The sequence below is a fragment of the Bipolaris zeicola genome (assembly GCF_000523435.1).
Source record: "Bipolaris zeicola 26-R-13 unplaced genomic scaffold scaffold_139, whole genome shotgun sequence".
Taxonomy (NCBI): Eukaryota; Fungi; Ascomycota; class Dothideomycetes; order Pleosporales; family Pleosporaceae; genus Bipolaris; species Bipolaris zeicola.
This window is the reverse complement of record NW_006912188.1, coordinates 46,471-67,391: the sequence shown is the minus strand read 5'-3', so window position 1 is coordinate 67,391 and position 20,921 is coordinate 46,471. Positions and strand designations below refer to the sequence as shown.

Sequence of the window (20,921 nt, the reverse complement as noted above, 5' to 3'; positions counted from 1 at the left end):
GCGCAGAGCGTCGCGTTAGGTTTGGTGGGGCGGCCAGCTTACTGGTGTGGCCAGCTTACTGGTGGAGTACGTTATCATCCCTGTAGATAATTATGTAAGCACAAAGAGAAAGGAGAAATCACAGTCCATCCATGTAGTAAACAGCTACTCAAATATGCATACAAACTATCACCAACTAAACAGCTAATATTTAAACATTGGATACCTTAAAATATCAACAAGTATAATAAGCCTGGCCGTTGCAATGCCCTGTAATGTTTCCTTGTCGAATCAAGTCCATGGTTCACAAACACATGTGACCAAGTGTACTCTGGAAAACAGACGGCACAAAGGCTGCCCGGAGAAAAACGAAGTTCTGGTTGTTCCCGGCCTCATCACTAGGCAGATGAAGAATACGGAAAAGTCTACTGCGACGGCCACACGAAATGCTTTAGTATGACGGCAATGGTAGAAGAGAAAGCAAAGGGTAAAAAAGTATGGTACGACACCAGACTCCATACGCCAGTCATGTTACACCGCCAGCCCGAGCGTAGACAAGCGTCGTGGCCTATGCATTACATCATAAAAGTCGAAGAAAACAAATCAGGCGACAGGCATGTGAAGGTGACTATGCCGTCTGCTTGGCGTGATGCATCTCATTGACGAATGCATCGTAATCGGCAGATGCGCCCGAACCTACTACGCTGGTAAGCCATGGATCGGAGTGGCTACTCTCTCACAATAAGCAATTGAGCTAGGGTTATAGAGGAGCGAGGGAGGGGGTAGCGGATAGTGCTGACCTTGGGGAGATTCGTCGACCTTTTGGCGCTTCTCTGTGAAGTCATATGAACTATCGACGTTTGCGTGCTTGGTGCCAGCCGTGCCATGTTGAGCGGCTGCTGCTGCTTGGGCGGCCATTTGTAGCTCACCAATCTGGCGCTCTGATAGACCGCCGTTGCTGTTGTTTTGCGCGGGTTGTTGCTGCTGCTGTTGCTGCTCGGGCTGTTGTGGGGTCTGGGGCGGTTGCGGTTGGGGGTGCATGTTGGCTTGCTCGGCGTGCGGTCGGTTGAGATCTACACCGGCCGGGGCAGGGGGGATCTCGCCCTGGGTCTCAAGGAGTCGGGATTGGAGGTTGATGATGTAGTCGCGCAATTGGTAGTTCTCGGTCTGGAGCGTCTTGTAGAGCTCGCATAGCTGCTCGAACTCCTTGACCTGGTCTTTGAGCTGCTTGATGTACTCTTCCTTGCGCTGACGGAATGCGCGCTGTCCAAGTTAGCATGGCGCGACACGATGGCGGGCTGTGGAGTGCAGCGGTACCTGAGCAGCGCGATTCTGGGCAGCGCGCTTGGACGTGGACAGTTCTCTCCGTCCCTTTGAGCGACCCTCGCTGGTGTTACCGTCGTCGGGGCCGCCAGCGCTCATGTCGTACGATGTCGGGCCGCCAATGGCAGGGTCAATGGCGTGGGGCTGGCTGGGAGGGTGTGGGTGTTGGGAATGTGTCGGGTGCTGGGGCAGAGGCTGGACGGCGGGCTGGCCGGCGCCAGCAGCGAGTAAGTGTTCTCTTAAGCCTTGATGGTGATAAGCGTTAGTCAGCTGTATGAAAGGCGGGATGCGATGCGGGGAGTGACTAACTCATCTCGATGGTAGGCTTGGACTGGTCCTGGGTGGGGAGTCAGCAGGGCAAAGGCCTAAAACCGTCAGCAAAGCTTACCTGAGCGGCCGATGTCTGCATGATGGAGGCCGTGTCGGTGCGGATCGAGGGATGGTGCAAAGTGGGACTCATTCGAAGCGCAACGGGCGAGAGGGAGCAGAGCAGCGCTGGTCGTGTGGCTGTGGCGGTGATGGTGGTGGCGGTGGTGGGCGAGCGGTGGCAGTGGCAGTGGCAGTGGCAGGAATTGGTGGAGCGGGATGCGGGTGACGTCGCGACGCTGTAGCAGCTGTGGCTATGGGGGGAGAAGGGCAGCAGGAGCAGCAAGACCAACTATGGATGGGCGAGTCAGCATGTCGGTGTCGAGTTGGGCGCGAAGCAGGCAGTGTCGCGACAGCATGATTGTTTGTGATTGGGGATGGTGTTGCTCACCTGGGGACGTGATGATGCAGTTGGTCGGGAAGTGGATTACGCAGCTTTGACTAAGGTGGGCGGGCGTTGCGCGTTTAAGTAGGCGGGCGGATAGCCGGAGAGCACAGCGACATAGGGCAAAGCAGAGCAGAGCAGAGAGCAGAAGAGCGGCCCTCGCAACAACAACAACAACAACAACAACAAACGTCACGGGCACACCAGGCCTGATGAGCATATAGTGCCCTGCTGCTCACCTACTTGCTCTAGTGCACATGGACGTGTATTACGCGCCTGGCTAAGAATGCAGACACTGAGGCTATACACACAGAGTTATCCAGCTGCTCAAGCTGTTCAATCAATCGCTGACCAATTCTCCGACTATTCGGTAGCCGCCCAGCACCCGCACCCTATGCGCAACTACGTTCCGCTTTGGGCCTAGCGCATCTCAGTGTCTGATTACTCCATCCGGGCCACAAGAGTTTCCACATCCGAAGCTCCCGTCTGGCCTGAATGCAGCAACCAACGCGCTCTGCCTCGTCTCTCCTCTCGTCTCTCATTACTCGCCCATACTCATCCGAGCCCTATTGCCTGAATGGCTCCATCTGCCCGCCCGGTTCGGGCGGTCCCGTCACTTCTCACCAATACCACACCTTGGCGTGCATTCCCTCACACTCCACTCACACTCTCTAATCCAAAGGCCAAGTACTGCTCCAGCCTACGCCTACCATTACCCTATCCGCCACTCTTGTCCCACATCCGCAGTCGTCGCACAATAACGTCCTTGCTGCTACTGCCGGCCCAAGGTACAGCGTTATTGCCCCGTGCAACTTACTCGTCCCATGCTCGCCCACCACCACCATCACCACATGACATAATCTTCTCTGCCGACCAGCCCGCTGACCTGCCCCATCGAGCTTTGAAGCTCTTTCCTGACTGGCAACTCACCGGCTCCCGGAAGGGCGTCGTGCGTCAATTTACCTTTTCTTCTTTTACCAAAGCCTGGCGCTTCATGTCCCTCATCGCAGATGAATGCAAGGCCAAGAACCACCATCCCTCCTGGTCCAATCTCTACAATCGTGTCACCATTGAATGGACCACGCACTCCCCCAACGGGCTTAGCACAAAAGATGTCGAAATGGCCGAGTTCTGTAATCAAAAGGCTGTTGAGATTGGACTCAAGCAATAACCTCTATTACTTACGCCCAATACAATCTCTCTTCCATATCTGCCGCCCTTTGATGACTGAGCGAGCTCCGCACACTTACGACGTATCACCTTGAACCTCTCCTGCAACCACGCTTGATTACATCCACAACAAAGGAGAAGTAAAACAAGTTCAGCGCATAGTGGCGAGTGATTGCCATGGCAAGCGGCCCCACCGGAGCTCCAGGCATGCTTACGTACAATACACTCAACTAGTTACCCGCATGCGTACAACTTCCGCGGCTTGTCCGAAACAATCTCAACGACTGATTGCGTTTCCCCCAACCCAATCGAGATAACATGCCTTCCATGCACGCGATGTCGAATCTCGATGGCTTACTTGCATTACATGCGTGACCATCATCATCCTTTCCGTCATCACCATCTTCCACAATCTGATCTCGCGCCGAGAGTCCACCAGCTCCACTCTCGTATCATTCGTCGTTGCATATGCTGACAAATCTTTTGCCTTGAAATGATCCGACAACGCGGGTACCGAAATACAGATAACTCCACTACTTTTACGCCCCGGAGGTCCGAAGCCCGCGGCATCGTCACATTTGCCCCCTTCGTATCTGCATACTTTTGTCCTGAAACATGTCTAATACAACAAGAAAACCAAACACTTGACCCTGTTTCCATTTTGTGGGAAACCTATTTCTCTTGCAACATTTGGAAAGACACAACCAGGAGACTGGATCCGCGCTAGTCAGGTGTAAACATACCGCGATGTCTCAATACGTACTTACACCGACAATCCCTCACACACACACACATATACACATACACATCCCTTCTAGAAAACAGCCCCCTCCCCAAATTTTAGCCTCATATCGGAAAAAATACCAAAAGAGAAACCCTTTGGTCTACTCATTGTTCATTCTCGCAAGGTACCCTAAGGGAAACCTCCCAAAAAATAACACTCGTGAAAAATGATCTGATGTCTTTCCATCCCCCCCCCCCCAAAAAAAAAATACGAGAGCTTTGATTCACCTTTTCACAATCTTCCGATACAATCAAAAAGTTTCGCTGACAATGTCAACAGTGTGTGGGGGTCGGTCTCTCTCTCTCTTCTCTCTCTCTCTCCCCACCCCTTGGTCCAGAATACGCATTACTTTATCTTTAAATTGTAAGTCACAACAATGGTAATTCCCTCTCATATTTCCCCTTGCCAGGGAAAAAAAAGGCAAGGGAAGACGAACGTACGGAGTCTTATTTTTCCACCCCACACACACACATGATTCAATAGAATCACATCATTATGTGTCTGTGTGTCTGTGTGTTCGTAGACTGAGAGTTAAATTAAGTAAAATGGATTACGATGAGAGTTTATTGCTTTTGGCTTTTGGCTTTTGGCTTTTTTGAGAAAAAGGGTGAGGTAAAGGGTGGGGGCTTGTTTTGTAAGAGAATTCAAAGCATACCTATTTATTCCAGTAGAAACAAAAACAAAGTTTTGGTTTGAGAACGTTGTGTCTTTCTATACACTTGGCCATGTATTCTCCGACGAACAAAGAAAAACAAACACCATATAAGTAGACACTCGTATACGCATTCCCATGTAACCCCCCTCCAAAAAAAAGCTCAATAATGATCCCATCTTCCCCCTTGCCCTACTTAAAAATGAATCCCATCCCTTGACAACTCCACCTCCTCCATCACCACGCAAACATACACTTCGTATTCAACAGCCTCGCCCCAAGCATATCATACTCATACCGACTAATCCACCCGTCATTCCCATGACTACTCAACCGCCCAAACACACTTCCCCCCTTCCACACCACAACCTGCGGATCAAAATCGCGCGGCGGCGGCCCCACAAGAATTTCCTTGCCATACCCCGGCCGCAGCTCACGGAGCCGCATTTCCAGAAACTCGCGGAGGCCAGGTGTCTTTGACGCGCCGCCCACAAGCATGATGCCACCAAAGAAGTCGCGGAGCTTGCGGTCGTCGCCCCGGGCGCCGTGCGCGAGCGACTCGAGGATGGCGTGGTCGAGGGCTTGGATGGGGAGGATGGCGTCGCGGGCTTCGGCTACTTTGGTCTTTTCGTCAATCGGGTCGCGGACGAGTAACGGGGGACCGTCGCCGTCGCCCATGGGCGTGTCACGGTCGGGATTGGGTGTGTTGGCGCCTTCGGGGCCGGGCGAGCCTGCCACGGAAGATCGCGGCGTGTTTTCGCCTTCGTTTAGCCGGTTGAGCAGACTTAGAGCGTTGGCTTGTGGGCGTTGCGGTGTAGATACCGGCGCGGTGGTGTTTACTACTTCCGGCACGCCGTTGCTGATTGGCACCACGGGTTTGCCTGCTGCGGCTTCGATGACGGCAATTTGGGCCTGGGACATGGGGTCGTTGGGCGACCCATCATACAGGTCGACCGAGCGAGGCACCACTTTTCTTCGGTTCTCCAGTTTCCGAGAGTTATCGAATATTGATGGTTTGAAGAAGCCCTATGCATGTCAGCAAACGTACCGCACCTGTGATACATATATATTACTTACCATTACCGAGAGCATAGTCTCATCGTACGTCTTGAAGGTATACTTGCGTGTGTCCTGGTTCCAAGCTCGGAGATGAAAGTCCCACGTCTGCACCGTGACCGCACCTTCGTCCATGGAACAGAACTTCTGCTTTAGCTCTTCAGCAAGCAGCCAGTCGTATCTCCGCTTCAGATTCATGTCTGCATATGGAAAGTGCCCGTACAGCATCATCTTGATGAATGTCTCCGTCACGTCGGCTCCGCCCATTTTTAGGTTGACGCGCGACTCTTCGGCACACAGCCCTTCGTCGACACAGCAGATCGATGTCTTCTGAGCACCGATGTCAACAACACACGCGACACCATAGCCCGCACCAAATGTGGCCGAGAGAGACTCTTGCTGCAGGCAGACCTTTCCGAGGCCAAGGTCTCGCATCAGGATATCGAGAATCATGGTTACATATTGTCGTTCGTAGAGATCTGGGATAATGAACACACACTTGTAGTTAACAAGGTCCTTCAGCTTTGTAATGCCCAGTTGGCTCCGGAAGGCTTCTTCGAATATCTTGGAAATGTCGTGGTAAATTTGATTGCGATCGCGGTAGTCTTTCTCGTTGAACGTGCCATTCCGTATCGGCCAGAACAGCTTGTACCTTGGGTTCGACTTCTCTGGAATTCGTAGCGCCTCGTTTCCAGTGAAGAAATCCGGCGCCTTGCTTGGGTCTGCTGGTATCTCTGTCCACTCAATGCGGTTGATGTCGTTGTGCTCTGAGATGATATCTGGGGGAGACTTTTTGTTGTAGTTTTGGACTAGGTCCTTGGAATTGGGAAGTACTCGTCGCTTGTTGGCGCGCATGCGTGTCCTGAGTTCAGTCGACATGGTCATGTACTGATCGGCGAACTGTATTGCATATTAGTAAATGTAGACCAGGACCTGTCGGGTAACTTACGTCTTCACCGAACCACTTCTCTGGTTGCGACTCCGTGGATTCAGATGCATCGACCTTGATCCTCTTAGGACAGGGTTCTCCATCATCCTCCTCGTCCTCGCTCTCCTTCCATTTCCGCGCAATGACCATGGGCACTGTCTTGGGCAACGCATCTGATCCAAGTCCTATCCTCAGGTTCTGACTACCAGGGTGTATTACAATGAGCTTCGAGATGTCAGTCCTCGATGCAAATGAGGCCTCGGCGTCTTCCATTGTCTCGTCTGCAGCTTGTGGTGTTGCTCCTTCTGCTGCTGGCACACCCAGTGCGCGTGCGCGATCCTTGTCCCGCGCTTCCTGGACTATACGGGCTCTCTCCTCATCTTTCGGGTATCGCACGGCGAGAAACTGCTCGTCTCTTTTCAAGAACTCGGTATAGTAGTTTTTTTGGTTGATCATACCAACTTGCGGCCACGTCGTGAGATCCATGTTGTTGTCTGTCCGCTCCAGCCCTATGATCTGTTAGCCGTCATGTCGATTCGAAGTATAAAGGCGCTTTACCCTCTTCCCTCGCCTGGGCCCTGCCTGACTTTTTAACAGCCATCTTGCCTGAGACGCTGCTTGTGCTTGATCAAGACTTTTAATACAAGCCTGTGGCAATCACAAACAAAACTCGAGGTTACGCAACTCGGTGTTTATCCGCCGAGAAGGATTGCGAAATCGCAATGGCGTTTCTTGTAGAAGTAAGACGCGCTATTGGGCTAAACTGTAGTAACAGAACGCCGCGCTACGCTCTCAAAAGGCGGTATGTGAGAGGTGATAGCGACTGTAGACTTGGTCGATGGGCGTGGTCTCGTAGCAGAAGATGATGCTGCTTGAAGGCAATGTCGGCGATTGGTGACAAACGTCAGCCGAAGAGCACAATCGGATTGCGGGGTGCTTTGTTCTATTATGTTAGTGAACAGTCGTGAAGCCGCGTGAGAGAACGGCTTTGGTGTTCGCCGTGGTTGCGGCGCGCTTGTCCCGTGATTGGATCGCGAGTCCGCAACTTCGGTTCCACAACCCTTGCTACGAAGCTATGACCACGCAACTACAATGCGCGGGGTGATTCATACCACATCCAGCTTTACCTCCCAGACCTCGTAGTTTGTCAATACCAATCTTTTTACATCAATTAACCAGCGCAATTTTGTTCATGGGACAAATTACTTGATGTGAAAGTATGGCTACTAGGAACAACAAGCATAATCACACGAAGCTCTACGCTTGGATCTATGATGGGCGCCTGGGACTTCTTTGCATACTTTCAGTGTCCATTTTGATTCCTACAGAATCTCTCATAGGGCTGTATTATGTTACAACCCGTGATATCCATAACGCCATGATACAATCAGTCCTGAGCCCGTTACATCTGTTCTCGACCTTGCCCGGAGCAAAGGTTTGGCTACCAAGTTGCCGGGGACGACAAGCATTCTATGCTGCTCAGAACATGAAGGCAGTGACCATCATACTGAGGAATAGCGCAACGAAAGAGACACCATTCTCGCCAGCCATACCTGTGCTAGTCGTCATGACATAATATACGCCATTCTCATCAGCCATGCCTGTCTCAGTCGTGATGCCAGAGACAGTGGTGGTGACAGTCGTAGTAGACTCGACCTGCCTGATGACATTCAAGCTGGGGAAGTTATACCCAATTCCAGACGAGGTGCTGTTAGTGGGTGAGTTTGGATAGTAGGCGACCGAAACAGCAAGTGTAATTGAGGGAACGTAGACAGTCGAAGACAAGTTAGTGGGTGCGTGGGTGGGGACCAAGTCAAAAGAAGTGAAGTTGACGACTTGGGAGGTCAAGTTGAAGACCGGGGGTGCCCTCGCCCCAGTAGCTGTTGGATAACTTGTGGTAGACACATTCTTGAACTCAGACCACGTTGGCTTGATGGGGAATGGTGGTCGTAGCTCGGAGAGCGGGATTGCTGTAAAAGTAGCAGTGATGGTAGCCGGTGGCGGGAGGATTGAAGGTGTGGTAGCGGTGCTAGCCCTGATGACCTTCTCTGTAACGGTGACTTGCGTCGTTGACTGGATTGCCGTGGTCGTGGTAAGTTCACCGCAGGCAGAGACAGAAACCCCAGCCTGACCAGAAGATGACCCATGGGTGGCGCTGCCAGTGATGGTACGAGTAGTAGTTGAGGTGATAGTGATAGTGGCAGTTGGACCCTGGGTCTCGGGACACAGATAGGTGAGAGTCGTCTGGCCACCGTGGAGCAGCACCGTATCTGTGCAGAGCTTGGGCAACTTGCTACAGCTCTCGTCACGAGCAGCCACTGCTCCAAACGGGGCGGGCTCCACGAGGTAACCCTCCAGGCCAGTCTGGAAAGCAGCAACTGATATCTGTGTGTCAGTCTTTTGAGAGACGCCGCAGGAACACTTTCTAAGTATAAACAAGCTCGGGGGGTACCTACCGGAAACTGCGAAGAAGGCAATGGCGCGCATGGCGTGCATGTTTGTAGCTAAGTTGGTCTTTGATACGGTGTGAGAAAGAACAATTGGTGACAGTAAAGACTGCAGTATCAATCACGAAGTTGAAGGAGCGTAGTGTGATGAGATGAGAGAAAGCTGGCGGGGCAGACGACAGTAAACATTGCCACGGTGAAATGAGCAAAGGACTAGACCTGCGCCTTGCAAACGGCCAGTGACCAATGAGAGCGAAGCCTGTCGTCGGATTTTGGAGGTCGAGGCTGGCGAGCGTTTGCTCCATGCTTGGTGACTGGTTCTTACTGCTCTTGCCTGTTTAGTAAGACGGATGCGTCTGATAAACAACCAACGCCAAGATAATGTTGACAGTGCCGAGCCAAGGCAGTGGTGGTGGAGTAGCTGTATATCGATACTCCTTAGTTATCCTGTTCACTGTCCATGTACATCCTGGCTGCTCAGTATTAAGAGAGTGTAGCTTAGGAGAAGATTACTGTATTACTTTATTACCCAACATCAAATCTCATATACATGGATACGTCCACTAATACATAAACGCATACAGGCTAATTGTAATAAATCGAAAAATATGTAAGACGTTCAAAATTAAGCTTATCCCCATGAGCACAACATCAGACATTAAGCACCCCCCCAAAAAAACTCATTTTGCCTCGTATGCTAAGGAAAAAAACTAAGAAAATAATTCAGATTCATAACTCTATATTTTCGCTCATAAGGAAACGGGCTTATATCTCGCGCCCTAGCAACAAAATTTGCATACTGTATATGTTCTTGAAAGAAACCAAGTCCTTGCTTTCCGACTTCTCCCAGACCAAAAGGAGAGAAAAGATGATTGATAACGAAGAACGATGTCGAGGCCATGCAAGAAAGTGCGCGCTGCCATGCATGCCAAATGTCTAAACAAAACAAGATAAGCAGACAATGAAGGAATAAAAACTTTGCTCAGTGTTTGTAAAAAAAAAAAAAAAAAGAATGCCGCTGAAGGATGGCTCGCGCTGAGCGTCCGTATGCAATCGCCAAAATGTGGGGAAAAAGTGATGTGTGTGGGAGCATTGTCAAGCCTGTCGACAATGTCCATGAAAAACTTGCGCATGTCGTGGAAATACATATGTACGAGTTTGTTGAGTCAAAGGCGTTTGCCTTTGGGAGTCTCCAGGTACATCTTAGCCGGGTCGTCGGAAAGCCTCCACGTTCAACGTGGGCGTCTCAACTTGTCTGTTCGTCGGCACGCCTTCATTCTTCCTCCTATCAAAGAAATTCTGGCACTCATGGCTGATGAAGGTCCATTCAGCAAGCGCACGTCCGGCATAGGTACTCGACGTCACAGCAGCGCCAGTGGGCGGTGTGCTAAGGACAGGTTCGAGGTTGATGCCCTTCTGCGTCAAGAGGCTCTGTGCTGGAAGTGGGAGTCGTGGAGGCTGGAGGCGCATAGGTTGGTATGCGCCAAAGCGCTTGTCAACCCATTCCAGAGAGAAGCGGAAATGATATGACCGATGGGTAACCGGCGCTGGGGCGGGTGCCGGTGTTTCGGCAGCCGGAGGAGTAGAGGATGCTTCGTTGGCCGTGGTCTTACTAGCGTTTTCCCTGTCTTTAGCGGGTCCAGGGCTCTTTGATTTAGCATTCTGCTTCGAACTTCCTCCCATGAGACTACGCAAAATGTTCCATCTGCCTTTGCCTGAATCCTCCTCTGGAAGATCGGGCGATTCCGTTGGTGGAGGAGGTGTTGGCCGAAGCTCAGCTTCCGAAATCAAGGGAGCTGGAAGAGAGGGCTTTCGTTGATGAGGGTTTTGGACCACACCGTCGAATGTGAGAAAAGGACCACTATTGGTCACAATAGGATTATCATTACGTATGATGAGAAAGCGTCGGCCTGGTGCAGGGTTGCAAGCCTGTGTCGATGGGAAGATAGTCTGTTTACGTTCAGCCTCTTCTTGAAGCCAAAGGTAGTGAGACCAGATTGACCGGAGGCGGTCACTCAAAGCGCGCTTGATCGCTCTGCAGATATGTCAGCATACAGTGTAATGATGCAGGAGTCGCTTTGTACTTACACTTCGATTTCGGTGTCAATGCCATCGAATCGAGCCACTCGCCAGCAGATCAGCCGCATAAAGTAGGCACGCACCATAGGGCACCAATGGTTGAAACGGCTTTCGAAAAATTCAGGTTCCAGAAGGAACTCGAGGCAAAGCCCTTCCTTTCGTTGGTCGTCCGAGGTCAGAGTTGCCCAACTGCTGTAGAGGAAGGCGTACAGCCTAATCTCGGTAGCGGTGTTGTGACTAGCAGCCATGGCTTTGAACACAGTCAGCCAGAAAGGCCAGTCCATGATAGCATGGTGGTCGCTGTCGTGTTGCTCGTAGCGAACAAGGATGACAAGAGCCTCTTCAAGAAAGTCGCAGAGGGTATAACAGGCACTGTTGTTGTAAATTGAAATCTTGCGTGCTTGTGCCTGCAGAAGACGAGCAAAACTCTCGGCAAACATCTTCCTGGCAATGTGAAAATGAGCATTTCGTTCGGAAAGGAAATCGCGTATTAACATTATGATTCGGTTTTCCTGCATCATGCGGGTGGCGTTTGCTGGCGGAAGAGCGAGATTCGAGGCAGAAGCATCAGGTTCCAGGACATCGTCAAAGGTAATTGCCGATGTATCTTCCGGTGGCTGCTGCTGCTGCGGTACAGCATTCCTGTTGATGGTTGCATCCAAATTAACCAAAAGCTGGGCGTGCACCATAATCAATCCAGGAACACAGATGCGCTCTGCATTGGTAGGCTCAAGGGGCAGGAAATCGCTGACCAGAATGTGGAAGTGCTTGACAAAAACGTAAAAAAGGTCGCTCTCGGCGCCAGACCAGCGCTTTGTCCAAAGTCCGTACCAGTCGATGTTGGCCATGGCAAGCGGGGGTAAAATGGGCTTGCGTAATTGACGCATAAGTCGGTTCAGGGACAGTAGCTTGAGCGGGAGCAGCATAGGTGGGAACGATGCTGCAACTCGGTCGGATACGGAATCCAAGCGATCCATCTTTGACACACCAGACTCTTCCATTACCCGTTTCATCATTTCGAGAGATGGGCTCCATAGACGCACCAAAACATCGGCAACTCCAGGGCAGAAGCAGAAAGCATATGCACATGTTTTTCCACAGAACGTGACCAGACTTGCAGCAGCATTTCGCAAGGACATTTTCTCTACGACAAAAGCCATTTGGGACTGCAAGTTTTGCGTGAAGATGTTGCGCACATTGTGGTGAACAGATTCTGCAAGGAAATCGGCCGAGCTGGTGGTGGAGGCACCCGAACTAGTTGTAGATGCAGACAATGGTTCTTCGCGGTCTGCAAGAGCACAAAAGGGCGAGGGGTAAAGTCTCCATTCGGGCCTCTCCATGATTGCAGCGATGCCTTCGAGGATAACTGGACGGTCTGTGCCAGAGATGGACTGGTTGTTCCGGCCTGCCACGAGCTCCAAGAGACCAGTCCACCAGCCATTGAGGATATTTACACGGCGGTCGAGATCTTCAGGCCTGAGCTTCTGGTCTACAGGGCGATGGGCGTGTTGGCGGAGAAAAGGAAGGAGGGAAGTGCGAACCACGTTTGCTTTGAGGGAACTGGATTTGGATTGGAACCTATGTATTATTAGTTTGAGTTTATGTTGTTGGAGCAAAGGAGCCATACTTGCGCAGATCGGCATCGAGGGATCTAAATGCGTTCCACAACTCATCCTTTTTGCGGGGTTCAATCTTGATGCCTTTTAGCTTTTCGGCAGAGATGTCGCGTGGTAGCGGAGGAACGACGTGGGTGGGGCTGACTGGCGTTTGATGCTGAGGATAATGCGGGAGCTGTTCAGTTGAGAATGACTTGGGCACCGAGGGCGAGTTGGAGGCATTGGCAGTTGCGGTGAAGAGGCCACTGAGGCGCTTGTTCTTCTTGCTCAAAGGAGTTGGGATTTCCTCCTGTACAGTGTCTCTTGCCTCGGACTCTTCTGGGATACTTTCAGTTGTCGTCTGCGTCTTCTGCTTGGCTGGCTCGACGGCTGGTGGTGTCTTTTTTGGACTAGGTTCCTTTTTCCTGAGTTTCTTATCCTTGGATGGTGACGTCGATTCTCGCGACTGTTGCGGGCCAATGACCCACGACTTCCTGCGCAGGTTTGTCAAAGAGCGCGAGGGCGAAGGAGAAGGCGAGTCTGCCTGCTTGACAGCCTCTGGTCGGCCGCGTTCTGGCTTTGGTTCTGCGGAGGGATCTCGGCTCCTAGTGGAGAAGGGCAGAAACCTTGAGGAGCGGCGGGTCGTTGGCGTCGGTCTTAGCTGAGGCATCTGCACGTCGGGCAGCTCTGGAGCATCCTCTGACGAGGGACTAGACCCATCTGAGTGGCTCTCGGAGGTCCTCTCCTCGCTCCTGGAGCGATCGGCATCATCTTCGGAGGCTCCCCTTCGCTCAGCAACAGGCGAACCCTTGTCGAGATCCTTCACCTGAGGAAAGTATGTGTACGAGGCAGCCTTTGGCAGTTGGGCGCGCTCGGGTTCCTGGGGCAGCTGGAGGACGGCGTCGGAAGTGGCCCTGTTCCTGCCGCGGAGGGCATTGGTGAGGGAGTAGTGGCTGCGAGGAGCCTGCGCGACGGCGATGGGCATGGCGGATTAGGGAGCGGGCGCAGCGAAGCAGTGGCTAGACAGCCCTTCTTCAATGCAAGTTGGGTACGCGTCTCGGACAGGCTACGGGCTCATGGCGGAGTAATCGGACGGGAAGCGGCGTGGTGGTGTCGAGCTGGTATTAGGCGGGCCGTTGACAAGGCCGTTAGACGGGCTCCAATAGAGTAGCGACAGTGGTTGCGGGAGCGACGTCACAGTCGAGGCTGGGGGGCGCCGGGGAGGAGGAAACAGGCAGAGGCTTATTGGAGGGGGGAGGAGGGGTGCAGCGGGGATGTGCAGCAGCAAAGCAACAGGGAGGGTGAGAGTAGAGAAACAGAAAGGCAGTTCAGCGAGTGTTCAATAATTCGGCGAGCGTTCAGTAGCGACTGGACTGGCAGAAGATTCAGGTTTGAGATTCTGGTCTGAGCTGGGAATGCTACTGGCGGCACTAGTACATAGATAGGACGGCTACGGGGGGGGCCAGCAGGTTGATTGAGCTAGTATTTGCAGCGAATGGTGGTGGTGGTGGTGCTGCTCTATTGCCTCGATGGTGTGGGCGCGCGGGTGCAGGCCCACTGGCGGGCTAGCAGGGATGCAGGGCAGATCGCGTCGGAGCGATGGTTCTATATTAAAAACGGGTGCAATTCGTCGCAGTCGTGTCATCTGCCATTCGTCTACTGATGCGCCCTGTGCCTGTGCCTGCGCCGTTTGCTTGACGTGCTCGCTCTCGCGCCTTTGCAATCCCCATGGCCGGCTTGGCCGCTGGCTGTGTCGCATCGCATCGTCGACGCCATTGCCGCCTCGCATGTCCAGCGCATTATAGCCATGGGCCGTGTTGGCTATGGATCGAGGCATGTACTACTTGGTATTACTGACTGCACATATTATTATCAATAATACTCTGCCAGTGCACCCGCCCCCTAACAGGCCCCTACTGCTCGCTGCGACTGCTACTGCTGCTGCTCGCTAGGCCCCAGTGGGCCCGCCGAACCATCTTGTTTTTTCGCGACGTGAACTGTGAACACTGCAATCTCTGCAGCGGCCTTGACCGCAATCTCCTTGCCCACTGCTCAGACCTGACACGCTGCTGGTGGCCCCCGCGTGCTTATCGCCCGGTTTCAGCGTGAAGACATCGTTGCGTCAGCCCTGGGCGTCGCCTGTCCTGTCTGTGTCCTCCTCGCCTGCGCGTGTCTGCTTCGCCTACCACTGCTGCTGCTGCCAATGGCGCACATGGACATGGATACGGATACGGCTGGCTGGCTGCAATCCAGGGTAAACCCCTCAACTGACCATCCGTCTGCGTCCGCCTTGATCCATACTATGGACATCCACTAGTCGTGCACCATGCATGCCAAAGCCGTAAGTGTACACATGCGGCAGAGCCCATCCGCTGCTGCATTCAACATTTCCGCCCTCAGGCCCACGCTTTCGCCCTGTTCCTCCGACTTTCCGACCACACTAGCCGCCAATATCGGGAATTGCTGCCTGCAAGACAGTCGGCACTGCATCCCGTGGCTTATCTGAGGGGCCGTGGTTTGCTCAATTTCCTTGGGACATGCACATGTAATGCAGCAGATCAATCGGCCTATGCTGCACGGCGCGGAACAGCCTGCGTCGAGTCAGTCGTAAAATATACATACATACGTGTCGTACGCGCATGTTGATCAAAACAGCAATCCACCACCGCTAGCATACTTACTACTGTCACCATGCTGCCGAACGTGCGTCTTTGCTGACTGACATGGTCCCTCCCCAATCCGACGCTCCCAAAAGCAATTCACTCTTGGCAACTCTTGTCCCCCATGCCGAAACTCACGCTCCGCCACCCTCTCCGCGTCCTGCATGCCACGCATCCAACAAACTTGCTTCTCTCGCCATAGCCTTCGTCATACACAATGGCACTCACAAAAAGTACTGCCTTCAACAACCAAAGAGGCGGCCTCCATGCCAGTCTGTGCTGACATTGTTGCGGGATATTTACATCATAAGAGTGATGAGCGTGTAGATCAATGGCCGCCATTGACCGCCCACAACCATGGCTGCTGAATGGCTCAAACTCACATTCGGCCCCCGACAATGTGCACGTACACGTACTTACATACAGCCAATATGCTCGAATCCCCCCCCCGTGCAACCCCCATCCATGTCCTGCTACTTACCCTTGATCCCTCCACTAATCTACTCTGTTCACTCAATCAAACAATCAATCCACATAGGCCCTATCACATAAGCAATCCACTAGTCGTCACTCGCATATCTCGTCACGTGATATACATGCTCCCAGACTATGCACCCAATGGCTCGGCACTTTGTTGCCCAAGTGGTATTGACACAGTCGCTAGTATTTTGATACATCTAGTCCTTCAACCCAGCAGTCTTCTGCGTCTAGTGGGTAGCACCGGCGGTGGTGATGCTCTCATCCTCCTCCTCAAACCAGTCCTCCTGGGGCAGGACCTCGCCGTCCTCGGATGAAGCGCCCTCAACCTCAACAGTCTGTGTCTCGTATGCCTTGAGCTCGCTCGCAATGTCCGTCTCCTCGGGAGATGCGGGGGCCTTGGGGATGGCGAACTTCTTGACCTGGCCCTCGGCGTCAGAGGCCTTGACTTGCGGGACCTTGTAGTTCTTAAGCTCGCGAAGGTACATGTCCTGCACCAGGTCGGCTACAACACCAATTGGGTCAGTTATTGTCGGATTTCGAGCGGCTAGGATGAATCACCTGATCGGACGGCGGTGGGGGTGATGAAGGTGCGGCGAGCGACGTAGGCAGGTTGTTGCCGGGCGACGCGGACGAGCGCCTGGCGCTGCAGCGGATCAGTACACATCCAATTCTCACCAGCAAGAGAAGCCTACCGAGGCCCTGATGGATTGCGCAATCATTGTTGATATGTCGGGGGTGGGGAGCTGGCAATTGGAAGCTACAAGGTGAAGGTCGATGTTGGGGAAAAACCGTGGACCGCAGCTTGACCTGCCGCCCAAGACGGCCTAGCGCGGGCGGAGCGCCAAGCCTCGTAGGCAACGGGCTGCGCGCTCGAGACATAAGGTTTCCATTGCCGTTCTCCGACCTTCGTTCCCCCAGCCCTCTGCAACCACACTCGTTTCCTGCGTCCCTTGCCCAAGAGCAGTCTCCAAGTGTCGGTCTCGCGAGCCCGTAGCTAGAATCCACAATACAAGCCTAGAACTTCGTGAAGAAAGAAAGAAACATGTCTTACGCACCCGACGGCCGCCTCCTGTCGCCTGGTGAGGTATACGAAGCCGCGCCCGTGCAGGTAAAGGACGACGAGTGGCAAGAGGACCTGAACGTTGCTTTGATCTGCCCCGACTGCAAAGAGAACCCTCCCAATCTGGTAGAGGAGTTCAGTGCTGGCGATACCATTTGCGGCTCCTGTGGTCGCGTCCTCGCCGACAGAATCATCGACACCCGCTCGGAATGGAGAACCTTCTCCAACGACGGCAAGTGGCGCCCTCCTACTTGCATCAGTGAGGCGCATGCTAACATTGTATCTTGCTTTAGACCAGGGCAACGATGATCCATCACGTATCGGTGACGCTGCCAACCCCCTTCTGCACGGCTCCCAGCTTCAGACTGAGATCGGTTTCGGTGACGGTGGTATGAGGGTTCGCGATCTTTCCAGGGCTCACAACAAGAGCAACCATGACAAGGTCAACAAGGCGCTGCAGGCTGCCTACGGTCAGATCACAGCGCTCTGTGACAGTCAAAACATTAGCAGACCGACGGCCGAAACGGCCAAGATGCTCTACAAGATGACGGACGATGCGAAGCTGTTCAAGGGCAAATCACAGGACGCTATCATTGCCGGCTGCATCTTCATCGCATGCCGAAAGCACGACCAGCAGCGTAGTTTCCGTGAAATCTTCAAAATGACCAACGTGTCCAAGAAGGAAGTCGGCCGTACCTTCAAGGTCCTCGAAGCCTTTATCCAGAAATCACAGAACAGCGGTCCATCAGTCGCCGGAAACGGAGCTGTCATCGACACAGTCAACCTCCTCAACCAAAAGGGCGGCACCACTGCCACCAGCGCCGCCAGCCTCATGCCTCGTGCCTGTGCCAAGCTAGCTCTAGGCACCCAGGTCCAGATGGTGGCCGAAGAGTGTGCCGACCAGGTCGCTCACTACGGTGTTGCAGCCGGTCGATCCCCTCTGTCTATCGCTGGTGCCTGTCTCTACCTGGTCTCACATCTCATGGGCCAGCCCAAATCACCAAAGGAAATCGGTCTCGCCGTCGAAGTCAGCGACGGCACCATTCGTACTGCGTACAAACTCATGCATATGGAGCAGGATAAGATTATCAAAGATGAATGGATTGCAAAGGGTGGTGACCGGTCTAGGATCCCTGCTGCTTAGATTTTTTTTCTTGTTTCAATTACTACACAAGGAAGCTTGGGGTGGGTGTTGTACTGGTTTCACGTTTTGGACTTTTTTTTTCCTCTTTCTTTTCTCTCCTATCAAACACCCGTTCTTATTTTTCTTCTCTCATCAAAATCAACATCTCATGGCATGAAAAGGGTCTGGAGTTTTATTCTGTGTTTTAGACCTTTTTCTTGGTTTTTTTCGGTTCCTTATCTCGGTTCTTCTTCTTCTCCTTCTTTTATTTTACCAAATTGGTTTGTTTGTTTCTTTTTCGGATGGGGGATTTTAACGCCTGGAGAAGGAGAAACAAAGATTGAGACGGCCAATTGCCATGAAAAAAGATATGATACCCGGATAGATTGGCGGGGGGAGGGGGGGGAGGACAAATTCGGAAGGAGAATATTCAGATTGTGAAAAATGGGCGGTTCTTTTTTGGGTTCCGTGCGGGTATGAAGTAGTGTCAAAGGAGGAACTACTACAACTACACAGAAAATGAGAATGCTGTTGCGGTGTATACGTTCGTTTTGTATACCGTGATGCTAAATCCTTTGTCCTTTTCTTCTCTCCCCGCACCCCGGGTTCATGCAAAATTGTATTTATCCCGCTCAAGTCTTCACATGTCATACCCATTTACCTCTATTTAACTTACATGCGTAGATTGACATTTAAATTACTATTCCCTCCCCAACAAAAACCGCATTCACCGGTTGTCCTCCACTCCCATTTGATACAGAGAGAGATTTCTATTCGCTGAGAACAAACTCTGCTTTCTTCATAACATTCAATCCAGATAACCTTCTCTTTGTTGTCATTCCAATATCTGCGTTCGCATTTGGCTATTGTATGAGCCCTTTACAGACCGAGACTATTACCGATATATTCTAATTAGCAAAATGTATCCCAGACAGCAAAAGATTTCGATTCCACCAAAAAAACAAAAAACAGTAGAAGTCATATTAACCATATCAATTCTAAAAGACCTCAATTCTAACCGATTATGATATCACAACCCCCCCCCCCCCCAACCAAGGCCAACTCTTTCGTAAACCTTTCTTCCTCTAATCCTTACGCAAATTTCCATCACCATAATCTACACCCAAATTTATACCCATCCATCCATACACAATCAGATTCAAGCCTCCAACATCCGTCCCTTCATCCACTCGCCAAACCCCCCCTCAGCAACACTCTTACTAAACGCGACCCAAAAAGCTTGTTTCTCGCTCACAGGTCTTGCACACCGCTCAACCAGCGCTTTAACCTTGATATCCCTCAAGCCTTTAATAGCCATGACCTGCTCGGCCCACTCGAGATCGACACCACCGAAATCTCCGCTGCCGCCAAGCCACTCGTTCTTCATGCGCAGCATGGTATCGAAGTCGGAGGGGTTCATCGGGGTGATGGAGTCCCAGGCTTGGTCGGGCTTTCCCGCAATCATTTGGAGCTTGAGCGTGCTTAGATGTATGCTGGGCCCGCCGCCTGCAGCTAGCGTGTTGTCAGTTGCGCCGGCTAGGTACGCGCACATTCCTGCCCATTCTGCGCGGTCGAATTCCTTTGCGTATGGTAGGGCTTTCTTGGTCAGACTGAGGTGTCTGATTGAGGCCCGGCTTCGGGGTGTGAGGTCCGAGAGGAAGGGTACCACGGCTTCCACGCTCATGTGGAAACTAAAGGTGTATGTGGAGTAGAGCATTTTACTCGCTTCGGCGTGTATTTGTGAGTTTACACACATGAGGGAGGGGACTGTGTAGCGTAGATGTGCGGTGTAGGGCGAGAGGAGGACGCGGTAGGTCGTTGGGGCCGTGGTTGTAAGGAACGGGCCTTGGAAAGTTCAGTCAGCAGATGTCTTGTTTGTCTGACAGAGCATTTGAGAAGTATCCGTGGTTCGCGTCTTACGCCCTCAATCTCCACGATATTTTCAAGCTGTCGAAGAATCTGACTTACCAGTTCTGACATGATAAGTACTCCTCCTTTTCCATGTCTTCAAGCCTTGACCCCCCAGCCAAGGGTCTATTGTCCGTACGCTCAAGGTGAACGGCTCATTGTTCGTGTCCTCGGAGAAGTAGGTATGGAAATCGGGTACCAAGTTCGCAACCGACGTTCCGTGCCCAGAGTAGGGAGTCTTTGAGGGTAGCAGTAGATATTCGTAAATCATAAGGCGGATCTCGAAGGGTAAACGGAGAAGTGACGAGGTTGGAAGACCCTCAGTCATGATGGGTGTTGATTCCATGACAAAGAGTTATCTGTAGCTGAAACTTGGGCGCAACCTACACAGTTGAAGCGTACTAGATGCCGCAAAATGTGTTGGATTACGGCCTGCCAGGATAACGACTGATGTCAGAAAGCAAGGGAACTTTTAATCAGTCAATCAATCAGCGTAATGCTTTTGACTGTGGCGTGACTCAGATGCTTCTCAGTTTCTGGAAACAATGGCCAGTAGAGCAAGGTACACGAGATAAACCGCACAGTCAGAACTAAAAAAGAAGGTTTGCAGGCAGTGGACGGGCCGGACGGGCACGACGCCATTTTGTTTATCAACGTGTTAGGCATTGCGTGTTGTCCCGTCTCGTCACCGGCATTACAATGCTGAAAAATAAACTCGGGCAATACCTTGATGACCAGAATGCATGGCCGCGACCACCTTGCCACATAGAGTAAGGACCGTTGGGTGATCTGTACTCGATATAGTATGGCGGCAGATCTAGAAGTGCAGTAGCTTGCCGAAGGTTGGCTGAGGTGGAAATGACATTCCGAGGGCGTTGCTATCGATAAAGTTGAAGGCGGTGTAGAAACGTAAGACACAGTCCGGC

The 20,921-nt window shown here is 52.2% G+C and overlaps 8 protein-coding genes across 8 annotated transcripts; 2 read left to right on the top strand and 6 right to left on the bottom strand.

The window, feature by feature from the left end:
• Positions 1-607: 607 nt before the first annotated feature.
• Positions 608-1,711, bottom strand: COCCADRAFT_6984 (uncharacterized protein; the record flags this gene model as incomplete). The annotated part of the gene is made up of 5 exons (XM_007716408.1): positions 608-678; positions 780-1,242; positions 1,297-1,547; positions 1,612-1,639; positions 1,691-1,711. The coding sequence occupies 5 exons, from the start codon at positions 1,709-1,711 to the stop codon at positions 608-610; spliced, it is 834 nt and encodes a 277-aa protein (XP_007714598.1).
• Positions 1,712-2,630: 919 nt separating this feature from the next.
• Positions 2,631-3,224, top strand: COCCADRAFT_102257 (uncharacterized protein; the record flags this gene model as incomplete). Its single annotated transcript, XM_007716435.1, has 1 exon — positions 2,631-3,224. The coding sequence occupies one exon, from the start codon at positions 2,631-2,633 to the stop codon at positions 3,222-3,224; it is 594 nt and encodes a 197-aa protein (XP_007714625.1).
• A 1,672-nt stretch (positions 3,225-4,896) lies between these two features.
• On the bottom strand, positions 4,897-7,244 carry COCCADRAFT_102199 (uncharacterized protein; the record flags this gene model as incomplete). Its single annotated transcript, XM_007716434.1, has 4 exons — positions 4,897-5,685; positions 5,737-6,615; positions 6,665-7,152; positions 7,202-7,244. 4 exons carry the CDS (start codon positions 7,242-7,244, stop codon positions 4,897-4,899), a joined length of 2,199 nt encoding a protein of 732 aa, XP_007714624.1.
• Positions 7,245-8,122: 878 nt separating this feature from the next.
• On the bottom strand, positions 8,123-9,139 carry COCCADRAFT_28137 (uncharacterized protein; the record flags this gene model as incomplete). The annotated part of the gene is made up of 2 exons (XM_007716415.1): positions 8,123-9,021; positions 9,100-9,139. 2 exons carry the CDS (start codon positions 9,137-9,139, stop codon positions 8,123-8,125), a joined length of 939 nt encoding a protein of 312 aa, XP_007714605.1.
• Positions 9,140-10,293: 1,154 nt separating this feature from the next.
• On the bottom strand, positions 10,294-13,749 carry COCCADRAFT_28136 (uncharacterized protein; the record flags this gene model as incomplete). Its single annotated transcript, XM_007716414.1, has 3 exons — positions 10,294-11,125; positions 11,179-12,747; positions 12,797-13,749. The coding sequence occupies 3 exons, from the start codon at positions 13,747-13,749 to the stop codon at positions 10,294-10,296; spliced, it is 3,354 nt and encodes a 1,117-aa protein (XP_007714604.1).
• Positions 13,750-16,131: 2,382 nt separating this feature from the next.
• COCCADRAFT_102192 (uncharacterized protein) lies at positions 16,132-16,623 on the bottom strand (the record flags this gene model as incomplete). The annotated part of the gene is made up of 3 exons (XM_007716433.1): positions 16,132-16,406; positions 16,463-16,547; positions 16,597-16,623. The coding sequence occupies 3 exons, from the start codon at positions 16,621-16,623 to the stop codon at positions 16,132-16,134; spliced, it is 387 nt and encodes a 128-aa protein (XP_007714623.1).
• A 323-nt stretch (positions 16,624-16,946) lies between these two features.
• Positions 16,947-18,108, top strand: COCCADRAFT_102200 (uncharacterized protein; the record flags this gene model as incomplete). Its single annotated transcript, XM_007716432.1, has 2 exons — positions 16,947-17,200; positions 17,229-18,108. The coding sequence occupies 2 exons, from the start codon at positions 16,947-16,949 to the stop codon at positions 18,106-18,108; spliced, it is 1,134 nt and encodes a 377-aa protein (XP_007714622.1).
• A 1,138-nt stretch (positions 18,109-19,246) lies between these two features.
• COCCADRAFT_102215 (uncharacterized protein) lies at positions 19,247-20,323 on the bottom strand (the record flags this gene model as incomplete). The annotated part of the gene is made up of 2 exons (XM_007716431.1): positions 19,247-19,932; positions 20,056-20,323. The coding sequence occupies 2 exons, from the start codon at positions 20,321-20,323 to the stop codon at positions 19,247-19,249; spliced, it is 954 nt and encodes a 317-aa protein (XP_007714621.1).
• Between the last annotated feature and the right edge of the window lie 598 nt (positions 20,324-20,921).